This window comes from Drosophila persimilis, unplaced genomic scaffold (genome assembly GCF_003286085.1).
Source record: "Drosophila persimilis strain 14011-0111.01,24,50 unplaced genomic scaffold, DperRS2 tig00000000-arrow-pilon, whole genome shotgun sequence".
NCBI classification, from domain to species: Eukaryota; Metazoa; Arthropoda; class Insecta; order Diptera; family Drosophilidae; genus Drosophila; species Drosophila persimilis.
The window spans coordinates 15,595,086-15,611,085 of NW_020825288.1; the positions used below are offsets into that span (position 1 = coordinate 15,595,086).

Genomic DNA, 16,000 nt, shown 5'->3' on the forward strand with positions numbered 1-16,000 from the left:
TCTTACTTAATATCGTGTATTTTTGAATTAATATGTACATTTATGACAAATACAAAATAATAACTTAAGTAGGTTCCAATAAGTCCTTCAACCGCCGGCTGAAAATATTTCTGAAAGCCGCAATCACTTGCCTTTCCATAACTGCAATTAATTCAATACTTAACTTTTCCCAACAATTTAGCGTGAATCAAAAAGCGATAAATAAAGACCGACAATACTAATCGGACAGTGGCAGGAAAGGCCTTCCCTTTCTGGGCCCACTCTCAGGTGGGAGAAAAAACCGGCACGTTTCTCTAAGCCCGTACAGGCCATCGCCATCGCCATCGACATTGCCATCCTGCAGACTGTAGACTCGCCCTTAATCTAGCCATTGGGATTTCCATGTACAAGTGCTACAACTTCAACTTGAGCATGGCTTACTTTGTCTATTTAAGTACGTTGAATAGATAAAAGTCAAATTGACATGCAAATAGCAGACAGAAAAACAGGACGATAGGAGCTAAGGTGGAGAGGGGCAGACACCCTCTCAGCCAAACATCCAATTAAAGACCCAGTACAAATACGAAAATGCGAATTCAAATTTGATTGTTACGCGTAAACAAATGCCTAAGTGCGCATTATGCAAATCAATATCTCTTAAAGTAACGTCAATAAATAAAGCTCCACCCAAGCCAAACCCAAACCCAAGCCCAGGCCCAGGCCAAAGCCAAACTCTGTTGCATAATCGAAGGGCGCCTGGGGCAGAGCCTCCCATTCACCCATTTAGGAGAGTATCCAGCACCAGAACCCATCCCAGATCCAGATTCAGCTCGGCCGCCAGTATCTCGTTCTGGCAACAACCATGAGGGAAACAAATCGCTGAGCGGCAAAATTGCGACAAATAAATCATTTCGAGCCGCATAGAAACTAGAAACAAAAGACATAAGCAGGCCATTTCCATTTGCCTCAAATGACATTGGGGCGAAATCAATTGATTTGAATTTCAAAGTAGAGCCTGCTCCATGGCTGGCTCTCGCTCTCTGGCTGACTGGGGCTCCTCATGGCCGCAATCAACCACAGCCTGGGAGGGCAGCAGAGGAGCGGAGCGCAGAAGCACCAATGCCGGGTGATGGGTGCTGAAGAATCATCGTCATGTACGCTGCCAATCAAAGCGAAATCAAAATGGTGGGCAATGCGTTGCCTGCGGTGGCAGCGGTGGATCCGCCAGCCATGGCGTTGACGTTAACAAACCCTACTACAAGTGCCACAAGCGAGTGGGTATCCTTTTGATACCCTCACAGAGACTATTACGATTTTACCAGATTCTGACAGTGCAAAGCATGTTAAATCGGAAACACACAGTAGGCTGGATTAGGCAATAATATAATATATATCTATATATCTGCATGTCTACATATAGGCTAATATATGTGTCATCAATAGTCAGCTTAGTTCAATCCGAATGGAATAATTATGCTATATATAGTTATTTGTGTGGAAATATATAAATATACTAGCTGATCCGGCAAACCATTTGCCGCAGTATTGTGAAATATTTATGTTGCTCCAAGTGATGTTATAGACTTCAGGAACTGGTATAAATCTGGATCCGTGCCGATTTTTCATACAATCTGACTCAAGTTTAAATTTAAGCGCATTATAATAGGAACATTCTTTTTCCATAGCATAAATCAGCACTTTCGGATGAGCGGAGTAGTCAACATTTGGCTCGAATTCGAATGCGAGACAGAGAAACGAAGGGGTATAAATTCTAAAACATTTCTCGCCCTTTTTGCGTTGGCAAAAATTCATGAATTTTATACAAATTGCAGAAAACAGATCGAAATCAAACTATTAAGTAGTTCTTATACGTCTTATAGATGCCATGTATTTGCAAGGATACCCAAAGCTTCGGTGCTCGTAGGCAGATTTTTCTTCCTGTTTTTGTTGCTGGTGCGGACTCTACAGTTGCTGTTGTCTAGGCCCAGCACGTGACAACGCCAAACGACCGCGCATTGTAGATTATAAATTGATTCGTACAAAGCTCACAATTGAGTTGAATTTGTTCAGTGGTGCGGCAGGTGCCGCAACGGGGCGAGGAGTGATTCGTGGGAGAGGAAGAGGAATGGTGCAGAGGAGGAGAGCAGGGGGCGGTACGCGGTTCTGTGTGGGCCGGAGAGTGAGGGGTGGCGCCACGGATGGTTGTCAGGATTTATTAACAATCATTACTCATACAAATGGCTGACGCGTGTCACAATTTTCCAGCATTTATGCGACGCCCTTTTGAACTGCCTACTGCCCCAGGTCGCAGACCCGTGGCACCTCCTCACCACCTCGCCTCGTCCCCTAACCCGCCACAGAATCCACCCGAAACACTCGACTGTGTGGCATTGATAAATGGAAAGGAGTTGCTGGCTGGCTGGCTGGCTGGTTCCCCGCCGAAGCTTCGGGGTCGGTGGCCATGCAAAGACCATTTATAATTTTATTAAGTGTTTGCAAAATTGCACATAATTTGTTGTCTTTGTGTTGCAAAACATAAATCAAAGACAGAAACAAAATTTATCGCAAGTTCACAGTGGAGCAAAGGTCATGTACCATTATAATACCCCTTATTTGTTCCGACATTAGACACTGCATATGTGTGATCCAATCTATAATGTACCTACATATTCTTTTAGATACCCGAAGTAGGATTCTGACGAGTGTAGGATTGATATGGCCATTGATTGAAACTGATTTAACTAGCTCTCATTTATAATGCAATAATATAGCCCAATAACTCCCGAATATTTGTATATTATACCTAAATATTGTATTTTATTGTATTAAAATATAATTTTTTTTTGATATTTATATCACATTTTTAGATAACTTTGAACCACAGTGGATGGGTCAACCGGAAGGATCAGGATTGAGGGCAGGGGCTGTACCTACCACCGACTGTCATATTGGCCGTCTGATCGATCAGCTTGAACTCGGGCGCATCGCCGGATACCTCGCATCGGTACTGTCCGGACGAGTGGATGTTGAGCTTCTCCAGTTCCACGTTGCAGATGAATTGATTGCAATGCGACGAACCTTCGGCGATGGTGACACCTTTCACGGGGAACCAATTTGTTGTCGGCGGTGTTAGTGGCGAGTATCTGCAAAGACAAAGATGGGTTTTTATTGAGAGTGAGAGAGAGAGTTAGAGGCAGCTTGAGCTCGAGTGCTGCGCCAAAACTGAATCCATGAAATATTGATGAGGGAATCATGCAAAAAAAAAAATCCACCAGAGAGAAGTTTTCGGTTTCCGTTTCTGCATTTGCGTCAAAGTTGCCGCAGCGTTGCAAAGTGAAACGTTCATCGATTTGTATCCACTTTCGGGCCACGCTGTCGATTTTTATTATGAATATTATGCAGTTTCCATCCAGTTCTGCGCCACTTCAATTTGTGGCCGCCGAGCCACTCCCTGCCATCCCGCTGCCCGCCCATTGCCATCCCCCTCTTCAAAATACAAATAAAATTCAAATTCAATTCGAATTGCCAACTGAGCGTTCTATATTGTACGGCTACTACCTACATATACCCGTACATACATCCATTCGAATATATATACGAATGTTGCATTTGATTACAGCAATTAGCGTGGCGTTTGGGGAAAATCGTTTTCCATTTTTCCAGAGTTACGAATTGCAAATGTGCCATTGAGCGCAGTGTGCGGTTCGGGGGGAAATAGAATACTCTTGTGTCTGGAATATTTAAATATTGATCGAGTGAGTAGGAAAATAGAGTTGGTTGGGTACTTGTCGGGTGGGTATCTCTTGTCCAGGTGTTCGTAAAACCTTTAATTATTCCCCCTCCCCCCTTTTAGAGTGTCCGTAATTAGCAAATGTGGAATCACATTTGAGATATATTAGCTTCAATAATGTTTGTTTTGGACGTTTTAGTGTGTCTTGTGGAGCTATATTTGCAGTTGATTTTTCATTTGAAGTCATTAAGCTGAGCTTGAATGCTGGTAAGTGCAAAAAAGGTCGCAAGGAAGACAAGTTTGTTCGACTAGATGCTACATATAAATATGTATATTCCCTCATTGAACGATCTTAATATGCAAATATATGTAATAATCATTGGATATTGCGAAAATGTATAATTCATCTTTCCATATACATAAGAATCGAATGTTTTCTGAATATCTTTAATGCTGTAATTCCTTGGTTATGCATTGGTCATCCTTTGGTAGAGAATTTTGGGGGCTAACCCCTTTCAGTTTCTTGAATAGTGAACCCATCGATGTGGAAAATGTATTTTAAAGACAATGCTTTGATTAGCCAGTGGTTTTAAGTCATTTTCTTTGTGGTACATACTGGTAGGCACGAAGCCTGTGCTCTTCTAGTTCTATGGCGGCTAAGTCCATCTATTTTCTGTAGTCAAGTTAGAGTATAGCAGAGATATGCTATGCTTCCAGTTGAAAGGCTTAACCAAGTTTCTCCATTCGTGCTCGAAACCACTTGTATTGTCATAGCCAAAATTAACTTTGATTGTTGTTCATTTCTTGAATGTTGAAAGCAAACGCACTGACGGGTCGATTAGTTGTTGGCTAACAGTCAATTTAACCTCGAGCACAGCCGGAGCGAACCGGCCGCCACACTAAATTCAAATTCAAATTCGAAATTGCAGTCGAAATGTGTGCATCTTTTGTGACGTTTTTCGCTACAGTGGTAGTCGGGCAGTGGAAGCAACCGCAGTGTCAAATGCACATAAATAATTGAAGCCGAGGGCCGACCGCACAATCAAAACGTTCACACAAAAGCGTAATTGATAAAAGCCCACTGCCTCCGGCAGTAAATTACTGAGCAGACAGCCGATCCGAACGCTTTGAGACCCCCTGCGTCTGCCAAAAAGACTGCACTCCCCACACACCCCACACTCCCCACATCGGATGTGTCAAAAACAATAATTTGGAGCTGGGAATGCCAATCGAATGCCAGCAAATGCGGTCGCAAAACGCGTCGAATTTACATGCAATAATGTTGCAAGAGGCGTGCCTGGGAGGTAGTCAGCATGGGGCTGGGTGGCTGTCATTGGGGGCGTGACAGTCCATTTGGAAAAGTCCGTAAACCGTTAAATGGTTCTCGTATCTGGCATAAATAATAATTTTTTGCATTTTCTTCTCGTCGGCATATTTGTTTGAGTCTTTAAAATCAATAACCAAAAACGGAACAGAAAAAAATGTAATACCCCAATGCCCAAGCCCCTGTTAAAAATTTTGCGCTCGATTAAGCAGCGGATGGAACAGGGATCTGGCCGTGGATTCCGTGTGCTGCCATGTTCCATTTTTGGCCCTGGCTCTGGCTTTGGCCGGGTCTGGGGACGGGGACGGGGATGGGGATGCGCCAATGTGCAACAATTAAGCCAGTTAAATAAAAAGCTCTTTCGCACATATTTGGGCCGGAACGCGGATCGGGGCAGCGTCACCTGGCCGCAATTGCAGGCGCCCATAAAAATCCATTTCAATTAAGCATTTAAATTAGTTGCGACACTTTCAAGCGTCTGTAGGGGTGGGGGAGGGGGCTCCCTCACTATGTTGCAGACACTGTTGCAGCAGTTTCATGGCGTTTTCAATTTACGCCATAAAATCTGCATGAATGCGCCGGCACAGGTCCCATCCCATCCGAAACCGAGTCCGAATCCCATTCCAGCATTTGTGACATTTTATTATTTCAAACTGAATACCGAAAATATTTTTATGGGACCATTTTTATTATTTTTATTTGTTTTACGGCCACAGCAGTTGGCCGCCGGCTCACCTGAAAAACTCCAGCCCATCCTTGTACCATTTGACGGAGTTCAGCGTCCGATTTCCCATTTCGTAGCTGCAGAACAGCTTCGCCTTCTGCGCCACATCGATAATGCGCGGAACGGAGAGGCTGGACAGGTGCAGTCCCTCCGCTGGCAGCCAACCTGAAACGACAATGGAACCCAAACGAGAATGGTATTTTATAGGTATTATTCCGAAAGCTGTTGATAAGTTTTTGGGCTCTCCATGCGGCCTGATGCTGGGATTGAATCAGTGAATCAGGGATGGAGTGCATTGGATGTTGATATTTGTATACACGTACAAGTCTGCTCAGATTTACAATCAAATGTTTTTAAAGCAAACTTTTGTAAAAGTTTTCAATCCGTTACACAGCAATGTAGGGTAAATTATTCACATGGTCTTATAGTTATGATTGTAAATAAATATATATTTTGTATGTATTTCAATGCATAACAAGAAATAATACTACAATAAAACCTTCTTGGGGAATTATAACCATGGGCTTTCCATGCGATTTCGGACCTTATATTGTTGCTGTTGTTCTCCATTATTCACAGTAGCCCCAAAAAACAATGACCCTGGGGCGCCGCTCTCACCCCACAGCAAAGCGGAGGGTGCCAAAAGGTTACCTACATTAATTCATTGACTCTGAAAGCCAAGCCGGCCCGGCGCAAAGAAGACCTCCATGTTTACGCGCTCACACTCCTTTACGAAAGGACTTTAGGCTTCAGGACCATTCTTGGGAAATTTTTACTTTATGCCGCGCCGCCACATTCATTATTGCATTTAAGCCGGAGCCGCAAATGCAGGCCATGAATCAAAAGCCAGACCCGTCGCACCACGAGGGTATTAATTAAGTTTATTTTACTTGGCCTGATAATAAAAATTATATAAACGGACGAATGGCGGAATCGCGACCAAGGCCAGGGACGAGTGGGTGGTTGCTGTGGCGGCTGCTGGTGCTGCTGTGGCATGTGAACTATGAACTTTGGCTGACCGACAAAATAATTAGCTCTGACTACGGGCCACTATCCGTCTCTTGTGTTTTTTTTTTGCACGCAGCGAGCGGAAGCAACAGTTTTTCGTTTGTTTATGTGCTCGGTGTTTCCGCCGGGACCAGGGCCGGGATCTGGGCTTGGTTCGAGTTTTAATGGCCCCAGGGACAACGGCTTGAACGACGACTAATTACAACAAATAACAGACAAACAGAAATTAACTTATGTGCTACATAAATTAGCGCTGTAATATGACTTTTTTTGTTGCTGATGGCGCCAGCAACAGTGCCCCAATAGTTATTGCCATGCGGAATGCGGCATGCCAACTATGCGACGGATGTTGCCGTTGCCGTTGCCCCCAGGGGATGAGCAAACGATGACTAATCTGCGCGACAATGTTGGCATTAGAAACTGTCTTCTAGATATCTCTCTATTACTTTGGTTCTTCGTCCGATATTTTACTGATATCGGCGCAAAGATGCGATGCGAGTGAGCCGGGGGTTGGCGAACTAGCCCCCTGACTTGTCCTTAGTACATTCCCCAAGGACATTCTTTCAAAGTCATTCGAATGGCAATCACCTTCCCCACTGGCTATATGCAACAAATCCATTGCCTCCAATCCTTTGTGTACCTACAATATTAATAAATTCTTCCATGACAAAAGGACATATTGCACAGTCTGTCCAGGAGTCAAGAGGTTCTATTTTTTATAACTTTATATTTTAGACAGAAAATGTCCCATTTTAACAATCCGAAATTACTATACGACTTTGTGTAAGAGTTTTTTCAAGTAACATACGATTTGTGCATGCGGGGCGATATTTTGTGGGCCTGCAAGAGATCAGGACTCTATATTAACTGTTTTGTTGTGCGTTTATCATATTGCATCGGATGCATTTTTATGTGCAAAAAATTGCACTGTGCAGTCGGATGCAAGAGCATTTGCCCTTCACCATTTAAAATGTTCTCGTAGTTCCGTTGATTTGTTTTTTCCCATTTAATCTGTAACCTGTAAACTGTTTTTTGTTCGCTTCTTCCGCGAATTGTAATGATGTTTTGTTTGCAAGGGAAATAAAGGCCAGATGACATGTGCGATTACGAGTGTGTTCGGTTTGTAAATTATTTCATGTTTTTTGTGTAGCCCTTTGCAGGTGCGGGGGTGGAATATGTAATGGTTACGTTGTTTATTTTATTATCTGGGGATCTGTCCGACTAGTTTCAATTGCGTCGAGCTTTAAGCAATTTGCCACTTGCCACTCGGCGCAATCTCCTCGACAAATTGCTTTATGCGGCCGGCCAAGGACCACGGACCATGCTACGCATCCCAGACACATTACTCATAATGACGGGCAAAAAATTCGATTAGCTTGGAAAGCAATTAAGAGGCTAAGCACACACATGCCCAGGGGAAGACTCTGAGGCTCTTAGAGGGGAAATTATAAAGGATTTCTGGCCACATGACGACGGCTATTCACGGTCAGCCCCAGCCCAAGCCCAGCCCCAGCCCAGCACCAGCCCAGCCGCAGGAATGTTCTTCCCACAAATCTGGCCTAAGCCTCTCTCTCATAGTCAACTTGTGTGGGCTTGTTCCGGCTTCTTATGTCTTGGCTGCCCGCTGCTGTCGCCGCCGCTTCAGTTGCCCTTGACTGATTGTCGGTCAGTTAATATCACTCAAGCATGCCTTGGCGACGGCCGACGACAGACAGCTGACCATGTGAGGCGAGCGATGAGTTGGCCAAAAGCATTTTCTATCCTCCAGTCCAGTCCGTGCAGACCGACCGACCCTTCCCGACCGGCTCACATGCGATGAGATAATGAATGCGTTGACGTTCAAGGATTTAATGTGCCGAAACAATGATGAATTAGTGACGAGACAGAAATTTCTCGAGCGCAAAATAATGAGGCATTTGGACCTGCCCCCTCTCGAGGACAATCATGATGGCAGCCTGGTCTGGTCTGGCCTGGCCTGGTCTGTTTCTGTTCTAGTCCGGTCTTTGCTTTTGGCCCTGGCCTGCCTTGGTGACTATTGTGCGGACAATTTACTTTGAATTTAGTTGATTGCCGAACGGAATTTGGCGCCATTTGGGCTATGTGTGTGGGTCTCTTTCTCGGAGCCTAAGTTTAACGGCGCATTAAATTCGGCAAAATAATTTGAGATCTCCGAAATTTCGTTTAAAGAAGCCAGAGACCCGAAAAGACTATTAGCTAATTTAAATTTTAATGGCAATCACTGGCCATGCAAACTCAAAGATACTCGTATCTCCCCCTCGCCCATGGGGCTAGGTGAATTTATCTTTGTCATCGCCGTTGACATTGACGTGTGGTACAGTTTCTGCCTTTTCGCCTTGTCTGTTGGGGCGTTGAGGCATTAATTCTGTGAGTGTGCCGCCATCGAGTGGATAGTGGAGATGTGTAGCCGTGTCCGTCACGACTTAAAGGGACAATCACCTCGCAGTCATGCAAATGAATGCAAGGAAAACAGAATTAACATAACAGATGTGCTGTTGGAAAACGCGTTGTATTATCTATTATCTACATATGTCGGTAAGTCGGGAAACAAGCAGCTACCTTTAATTTCCCTGCAGTTTTGCAGCTTAAGAACATTATCTAATCAGCAATGCTTTCGCTTTAATATTCCTGATTAATGAAATTATTTACAAACTGGCCGTCGCGTATATAGTTTAAATTCTCCCAGAGCTCATGCAGTTTTCAGCTTAAGGAAATTTAGTTTTCCGCTGAAAAGTTTCTAGTTTCGCACATAGCATTAGAGCCATTTCCTTCTGTCAATTCTAATTCCAGCAGTTTCGACAGTTCCGCATAGTACTCGTACTCATAATTTTAGAGGAAATGAGAAGCAAAATATCCAGAGTGAGAGCACAGTTACACGATTCGTTACGCCCTGAATGGAATGCATTCTTGGAATTTTCTTGTTAGTTTTATGCCCTTCTCCAGGACGGAGCCAGGACTATTTTTTTTGCTTGTCAATGCGGCTCTGCTCTCTGCTCTCTGCTCTCTCCTCGTTTTCCTAGCTCCCTGCTTGCCCCCATTTTCAGATGCTCCGCATTTCCATCATCATTTTTTTGCTCTACGAAAATATTGCCGGAGCCATGTGTGTATGTGGAGCACATTTCATCTTCGCTACATGCTACATGGGGGAAAGCACTTTCCCTTTTGTCTGGGCCATATATATTCCCGTATTTTAGTTAACATTTTTAGTGGCTTTCGGAGTCGGGACTCGGGAGTCGGGAGTCGGGAAACAACAAAAGATTCATCATCTTTTTTTCTCTGGCCCGGATCCCGGATAGTTCTTTGGGGGCTTGAAACGGAACTTTAACATTGTGTGTATCGGATGGCAAAGTGGTTCGCAGGGTTATTCTCGGGGTGTGTGTGTGTGTGTGTGTGTGTGTGTGTGTGGTTCTGTGTTAGTTCTTGACAGTTTTATACACTAGGGGATTGAGGCTGGTGGTCTGGTAGGGGTTTGTTTCCAGATGGGGAGGTGCGTTGATGGATTGCTTTGAGCCGGTCTTTTGGCATGCCTTCGATTGTTGCATGTTCTGCAAAACTCTCGACTGAACTGCTGATTAAAGCGTTTCGGTGTACAGCCGGAGTGAACTGAACCGTTGTAAAATTATCCACAAATTGCGAATAAATATGTAATCAGCGGAGCAAGTATCTGCATCTGCAGCTGCTCGCTGCAGTCGACACTTGATTGCGGCCGAAGGACACTCCACTGACTCGGCGAGCAGGTAATAGTTTCAGGTGAAAGCCTGTAAACGAGCAAAACTGGCACAAACGAGCTGAAAGTTGAATGCAGACGACGGCGACGGCGACGGCGATGACGATGACGATGATGATGATGGGGAGGATGATGAGAGCAGAAGGACGAGAAGGATACCCAGATCCTTGGAAGCTGCGGCAAATACAGCTCGAGTCGGCGGATAGAAAGCCATTCTGTTGGAAACTGTTTGCCACTGCCAAGCAGCAGGCAAGGGCTCAAGTGGCAGCTCTAAGCGGACCGTAAGCCTCCCTCCTCCTTTCGCACTTCCTATTTTATTTATTACATGGCGTATACGCAATGGAAATATTCCGCAATGCATTGTTTATGCTCAAGTTTCGTTTATTCCCTTTTCTCCTGTACACTTTCCTGTCTGACAAATTTATTTGTTTTTTTTGTAAATTTATTTGCGCCCTGTGCAATTTTTGTGATTGTTGGTTCTGGCGGGGAGCATTTGCAACTTTTTTAATCATTTTTATAAATTCCGTGCTGCTGTGCTGCAGTTCTCCTATTGCTCCGCCCGTAACCTTTTCCAATCTGCCGCCGCCATTCTTTGCGTTCCTTTCGCTTTTAATTAAAACCAACTCTCAATACAATATGCTCCATTCCTCTACTCTAGCTTCGTTTCCCTTTTTGTTTGCCCTTAATTTTGCTCTGTTTCTTGCTTTTTTCGAAGCTGGTTTTTTCGGCGGGGTTTTTCCAGCGCACAGATTTCCCACGTCTCATAGTTTGCTTGTTTCTGCTGTTGGTTCTTCAGTCTCTGCAGACTCTGAGGTTTATTTATTGTGGGTGTATGTGTGGTGGTGGCAACAAAAAGTTGCACAACTAAAATTTATAAACTGGGCGGGGTCAGAGCTGAAAGCGATCTGGCCTATAAACTGGGAAAAGGCCCGCTAGGAAAAGTGTGCCAATTGGAGAAGTTGCGGCCCCTTGAGTGGGCATGCTGGGTGAAGAATCGTAAGTTCTCACATTTTTTGCTAATTGGAACTTTTTCTGGCCAGTGGCACAGAAAAGAGAGAGTAACTTAAAGCTGGTCCCAGCCAAAGCTAAACTGTTGGCCCAAAGATCATTAACGGCTGGAGCGAGGGGAGAGAGCTGAAGAGCAGGAGAGCATTTGGCAGGACACTTCACCTGCCACGGAGGAGCAGCAGCAGCCGAGCTGCAGCCGACGCTGGAGTGCCAACTTACACGAAAAAGTGCAACAAACACTCGAGGAAACTTTTCTCATTTAACGTCGAGTCAAACTGAAAAGCTACTCAAAATCTATTTGAGTTTCCAGCGGTGGCTGGGAGACGGAGACGGTAGGTAGCCTGAAATAGAATAAAAACCATTGGACACTTTCACAAACTAATAACAAAATATTAAGTTTACACAAATTTGAAAAAACTTTGCACTCGCCTGCAATTGACAGCCATTAAAGTTGTACACCGTTTGCCTCTAGGCCAATATCAATTTCAATGTTAATTTTCAATTGCAACGTTTAAGGCGAAAAGTTTGCTGCGAAGGGGGAGGGGAGGGCGAAGAGCTGGTGCTGGTGCTGGTGCTGGCGCTGGTGCTGGCGCTGGTGCTGGCGTTGCAAGGATGTTTATATATTTTTCGATTTTTTCCCCATAAATGTCTGAGAAATCTATGGCGATTGGCGGTGGCATGCCGCTGCATATGCTCCTGTCTGGGGCTGTCCTTGGGCATGCTCCGAGATGCTTTCGCATCAGCGCAAATGTCGCCGCATAATATTTAAGAAAATATATATTCCCATTCGATGCAATGTCGCTTCGTTGTTTTTTCCACATCGTCTGCTTATTTTGCCAAAGTCAAATATTAGCTGAAAAGTTGAGAAAGTTTTCGCAAGCAATTTTGCGCTTACATTTTACCAGTGGCAGAACCCGGAGATGCCGTAGAAGCTGGAGAAGCTGGAGAAGCAGCAGGAGCAGGAGCAGCAGCATCCCAAAAACTTCACGCTGGCTCCAGCTCCTGGTCCATCTGTCAGCCGAGTGAATTCGGTTGGCATTTTCCTGGCTTTTCCTCCCGAGTTTCTTCGCCCTGCGCTGCCCGATCCCTATCTACGCGGCTGCCTCAGCGTCTGCGGCATCGGCATCCTTCTTGCGTTTCATTTTCCCCAAAGTGCATTAAAAAATATTGTTGCTGCATGGTCGGATACGAACAGCGCGTATCATTTTTGATAAAATTCATGGTAATTGTTTCAACTGTGAATTTATCGAAGTTTTTCATGTTACGCACAAACTTTGGCAAGCTAACAGAAAGAGAAGGCCACAGAGTCGGAGACAGACGGAGGATGGAGACAGGAACAGAGACGGAGAAGGAGTCGTTGGGAGGAGTGGAGGGAGGTAATGCTTTTAATGGTACGACGGGGAAGAATGGCGGTTCCGGGGCAGATTGAATGGAGAATGGATGCTTTCGACATCGACACGGCATTGCTGTCAGTTCCTTGCCTCAGCTCCTCCATTCCGTGCTCTCGCTGCTGCCACTCTCTTTGCGGTGGGGAGGAAATTAACTCTTTAAATTTAACTTCACTTCACTGTTCTCACAGGGGATAAGTACAAGTACATTGGGAGAGATTAAGGTCTTATGCGGAATCGATGAAGAAAACGATATGAAAGGGTTCCTCGGTAACTTGATAGTTGCATCTCAAAAGACAATTGGTCCCAGAGATATTGATTTGCAATAAGATAATCTGTCAATTGTACACACTTTTGAAGTCTGCCAAAATACCTGTGTACTATATCATCCATAAGTTGTAAGTCAAAGAAAATAGTAGTGTTGCAAATACAGAAAATTTGAGTCTATTTAAATATCATTTACAATCAGCCAAAAATAGTATCCAGGGACCGTAACTGTTTGAAAATAAAATCTGCTATCTAACATGTATTTCCACATCTATTATTGCCAATCTATGATTCAATATTGTTCAACCTTCTTTAAAGACGAATATTAAGGGTCCTATTATTTTCTTATATAGTGTTTTTATTTATTCTTTTATATTCTGTTGCAGTAGAATTTATTGGCCAACAAAATACAAAAAATGGCAAAAACATTCAAAATCATAAAAACACCAAATACCACAAAAAACACAACAAAATTCAAAATTGCAAAATAATAAAAGTACTACTCCTGCTTTACCGTGTTCCCAAAAGATGATCCTTAGCAGATGTACAATCACACAAGTCAGAAGTCGTACATCTACGTTCTTAGAGTATTTAAGTAAATCCGATCTATTTTTCTCTAAACACAAAAACATTTGATGCAAATTTTGAAAATTCTCATTTTGTTTCAACTTGAAAACCCACGTCGAATCTTAGTTTGTGCCATTCGCAACGAAAGTGTCCGTTTGCTTATGGGACATTTTTAAAGCAAAACAACTATTCGATAGTGGAACAGGGGTTATATTAATACTGTTATTGTGCGCAGTGCATATTGTATAAAAGAGAGATATCGTCTTAGCTATACTCAACAACAAATTAAATCTCGATGTTTTTTCCATACCTCTTTAGCCAGATCTTGGCTCTACGCCCAGCCTTGTCATTCAACTGAGAGCTGGCCGACTTTCAGAGTCAACTGTGTATCCTTCGTCCTTTTTCGAGGCCTAGCCTCATGAGCAACTGCGCTTCCATATCTGTCTATGGATAGATTCCATACTGTCGGTTTACTTTGATCAGACCAGCAGATGGGGCCATCCCCATCGGACCCCTCATCCTGCCACATCAAAAAGAATAGTCAAGCTGGAAGTTTTAATTTGGAAACCAAAAACCCCCAGCAAACTGTCTCAACTCACAGGGCCACAACATTTACATTAACTTTTGACCTTATCGCAACAAAGCCAATAGAATCAATTTGGCCATTCAAGAACAACTGCGGGGGAAATGTGGGCAGTGGGGCAGGGACAGGGAAAGTTGGAAATAGAGATGGCAGGACAATTCTCTGGGAGTTAAACGGGCAGAAGGCACGACAGAACACACAAACAATTGTATATCATTGGCAATAAAACAAACACCAGAGGTTCAAGTTTTTCCAACGAGTTTGTGTACTTTTGCATACAGATGCGAGCTTATGGGGTTCGGGGTTCCCCGGACAATACGGGTCCAGATTGTGGCAAGGGGACATTTAAAGAACTATCAGAAAACTGCTGGACAAGAAATGGAAGAATATTAAATGTTCCTTGGTAGTTGAGTGTGACAGGCGATCGCCCAAGCTGCCATCTCATTGAATATCCACCAATGGGGATAAACAGGGGGAACCTAGTTTATCATTGGCCCTTCCCCTGATCCCGCTTCTGCCACTGCCCCTTCGCTGCCGCTACGAGCATATTTCTTGCTAAATTATTACAAATGTACGTGGGATGGTGGCGCACATAGGAGAAATGATAATACAATAACAGGATTGGGAGTGGGCCAAGCAAAGTAAAATTTAAACATATTTCCACCCTACGGCGGAGTGTGGCGTGTGGGTACGTGGCTTTCTTGATTCAAAGTTATGACTGCTCAAGACGCGGCCGGCGGCTCTACAATTTATTGTTCGCTTCCGTGAAAAACTGCTGCTCTGCCAGGACTGGTTCTGTGCTTGCCTTGGACTGGGTACGTGGTTCCGCAACTACACGAGATTATGATTAATTGCTCTGCGCTGCCACCCAGCTCCACCCAACCCCACTACAATCTACTGCTCCACTATACTTTGCTCTATGTTGGTGTGGGCGTGGCACGTGTGACATAGCGCGGTCGATGACACAAGCAGCATGCAGCTCGGGCACACCAGCTGCTTTGTCTCACCTCCCCCGGCCTCCGGGCCACGGCGGGCACATAAATACGGAGCCCAGTGACAAAGCCAAGGCATTAAAAATTAATTTACTCCGGGGTAGGACTAGCTCAGAGGAAGCATCGGCAGCAGCGGCAGCAGCAGCAGCGGCAGCAGCAGCAGCGGCAGCGGCAGCCTTTGCTAATATTTCACGCTAATTTTTGCGTAATTTAAAAACATCAAATATCCAATTAAACTTGCCACAAGCATTCATCCTCAATTTATAATAATTACAAACTAATTAACTGTGATCCCTCGCCTCGTCAAGGCAACGGCAGCGGCAACGCGACCATCAACCGCAAGGAATGCCGAAAATGCGAAAATAATTATTAACAAAAATTAAGTCAAATTATAGCAGTCCCCGAAATCCTCCCTCTGTCCCCTGCCAGGCAGAAAAGTTGAGAAATGGTAAAAAAATTATTTAAATTTTCGAAACAGAATTTGAGAAAAACACAAAGCCGGACTGGCCCTGGCCCCGGGCCTGAAACTGACTGTTATCGAGGCAGGAGAGGGAGAGTCCTTAAAAATCTGTACCCAACTAGAGCTCATTAAAGATGTCGGCAAGCGTCTGGCCCTGATTATTTATTTTAAAGTGAGGTGGGTAGGCGGTCTCCGGGAATCTGAAAAGTCACGCAAAATCTTCGG

The 16,000-nt window shown here is 44.3% G+C and overlaps 1 protein-coding gene across 1 annotated transcript in view; it reads right to left on the minus strand.

Annotated features, from left to right (window-relative positions):
• LOC6587357 overlaps positions 1-16,000 on the minus strand; it is a 40,270-nt gene that overhangs the window by 4,140 nt on the left and 20,130 nt on the right. The window contains exons 3-4 of the mRNA XM_002013822.2: positions 5,769-5,922; positions 2,914-3,122 (exon numbers count right to left, since the gene is read on the minus strand). Of these exons, the coding sequence (XP_002013858.1) occupies positions 2,914-3,122; positions 5,769-5,922 (363 nt within the window). The remainder of the gene's footprint in view (positions 1-2,913; positions 3,123-5,768; positions 5,923-16,000) is intronic.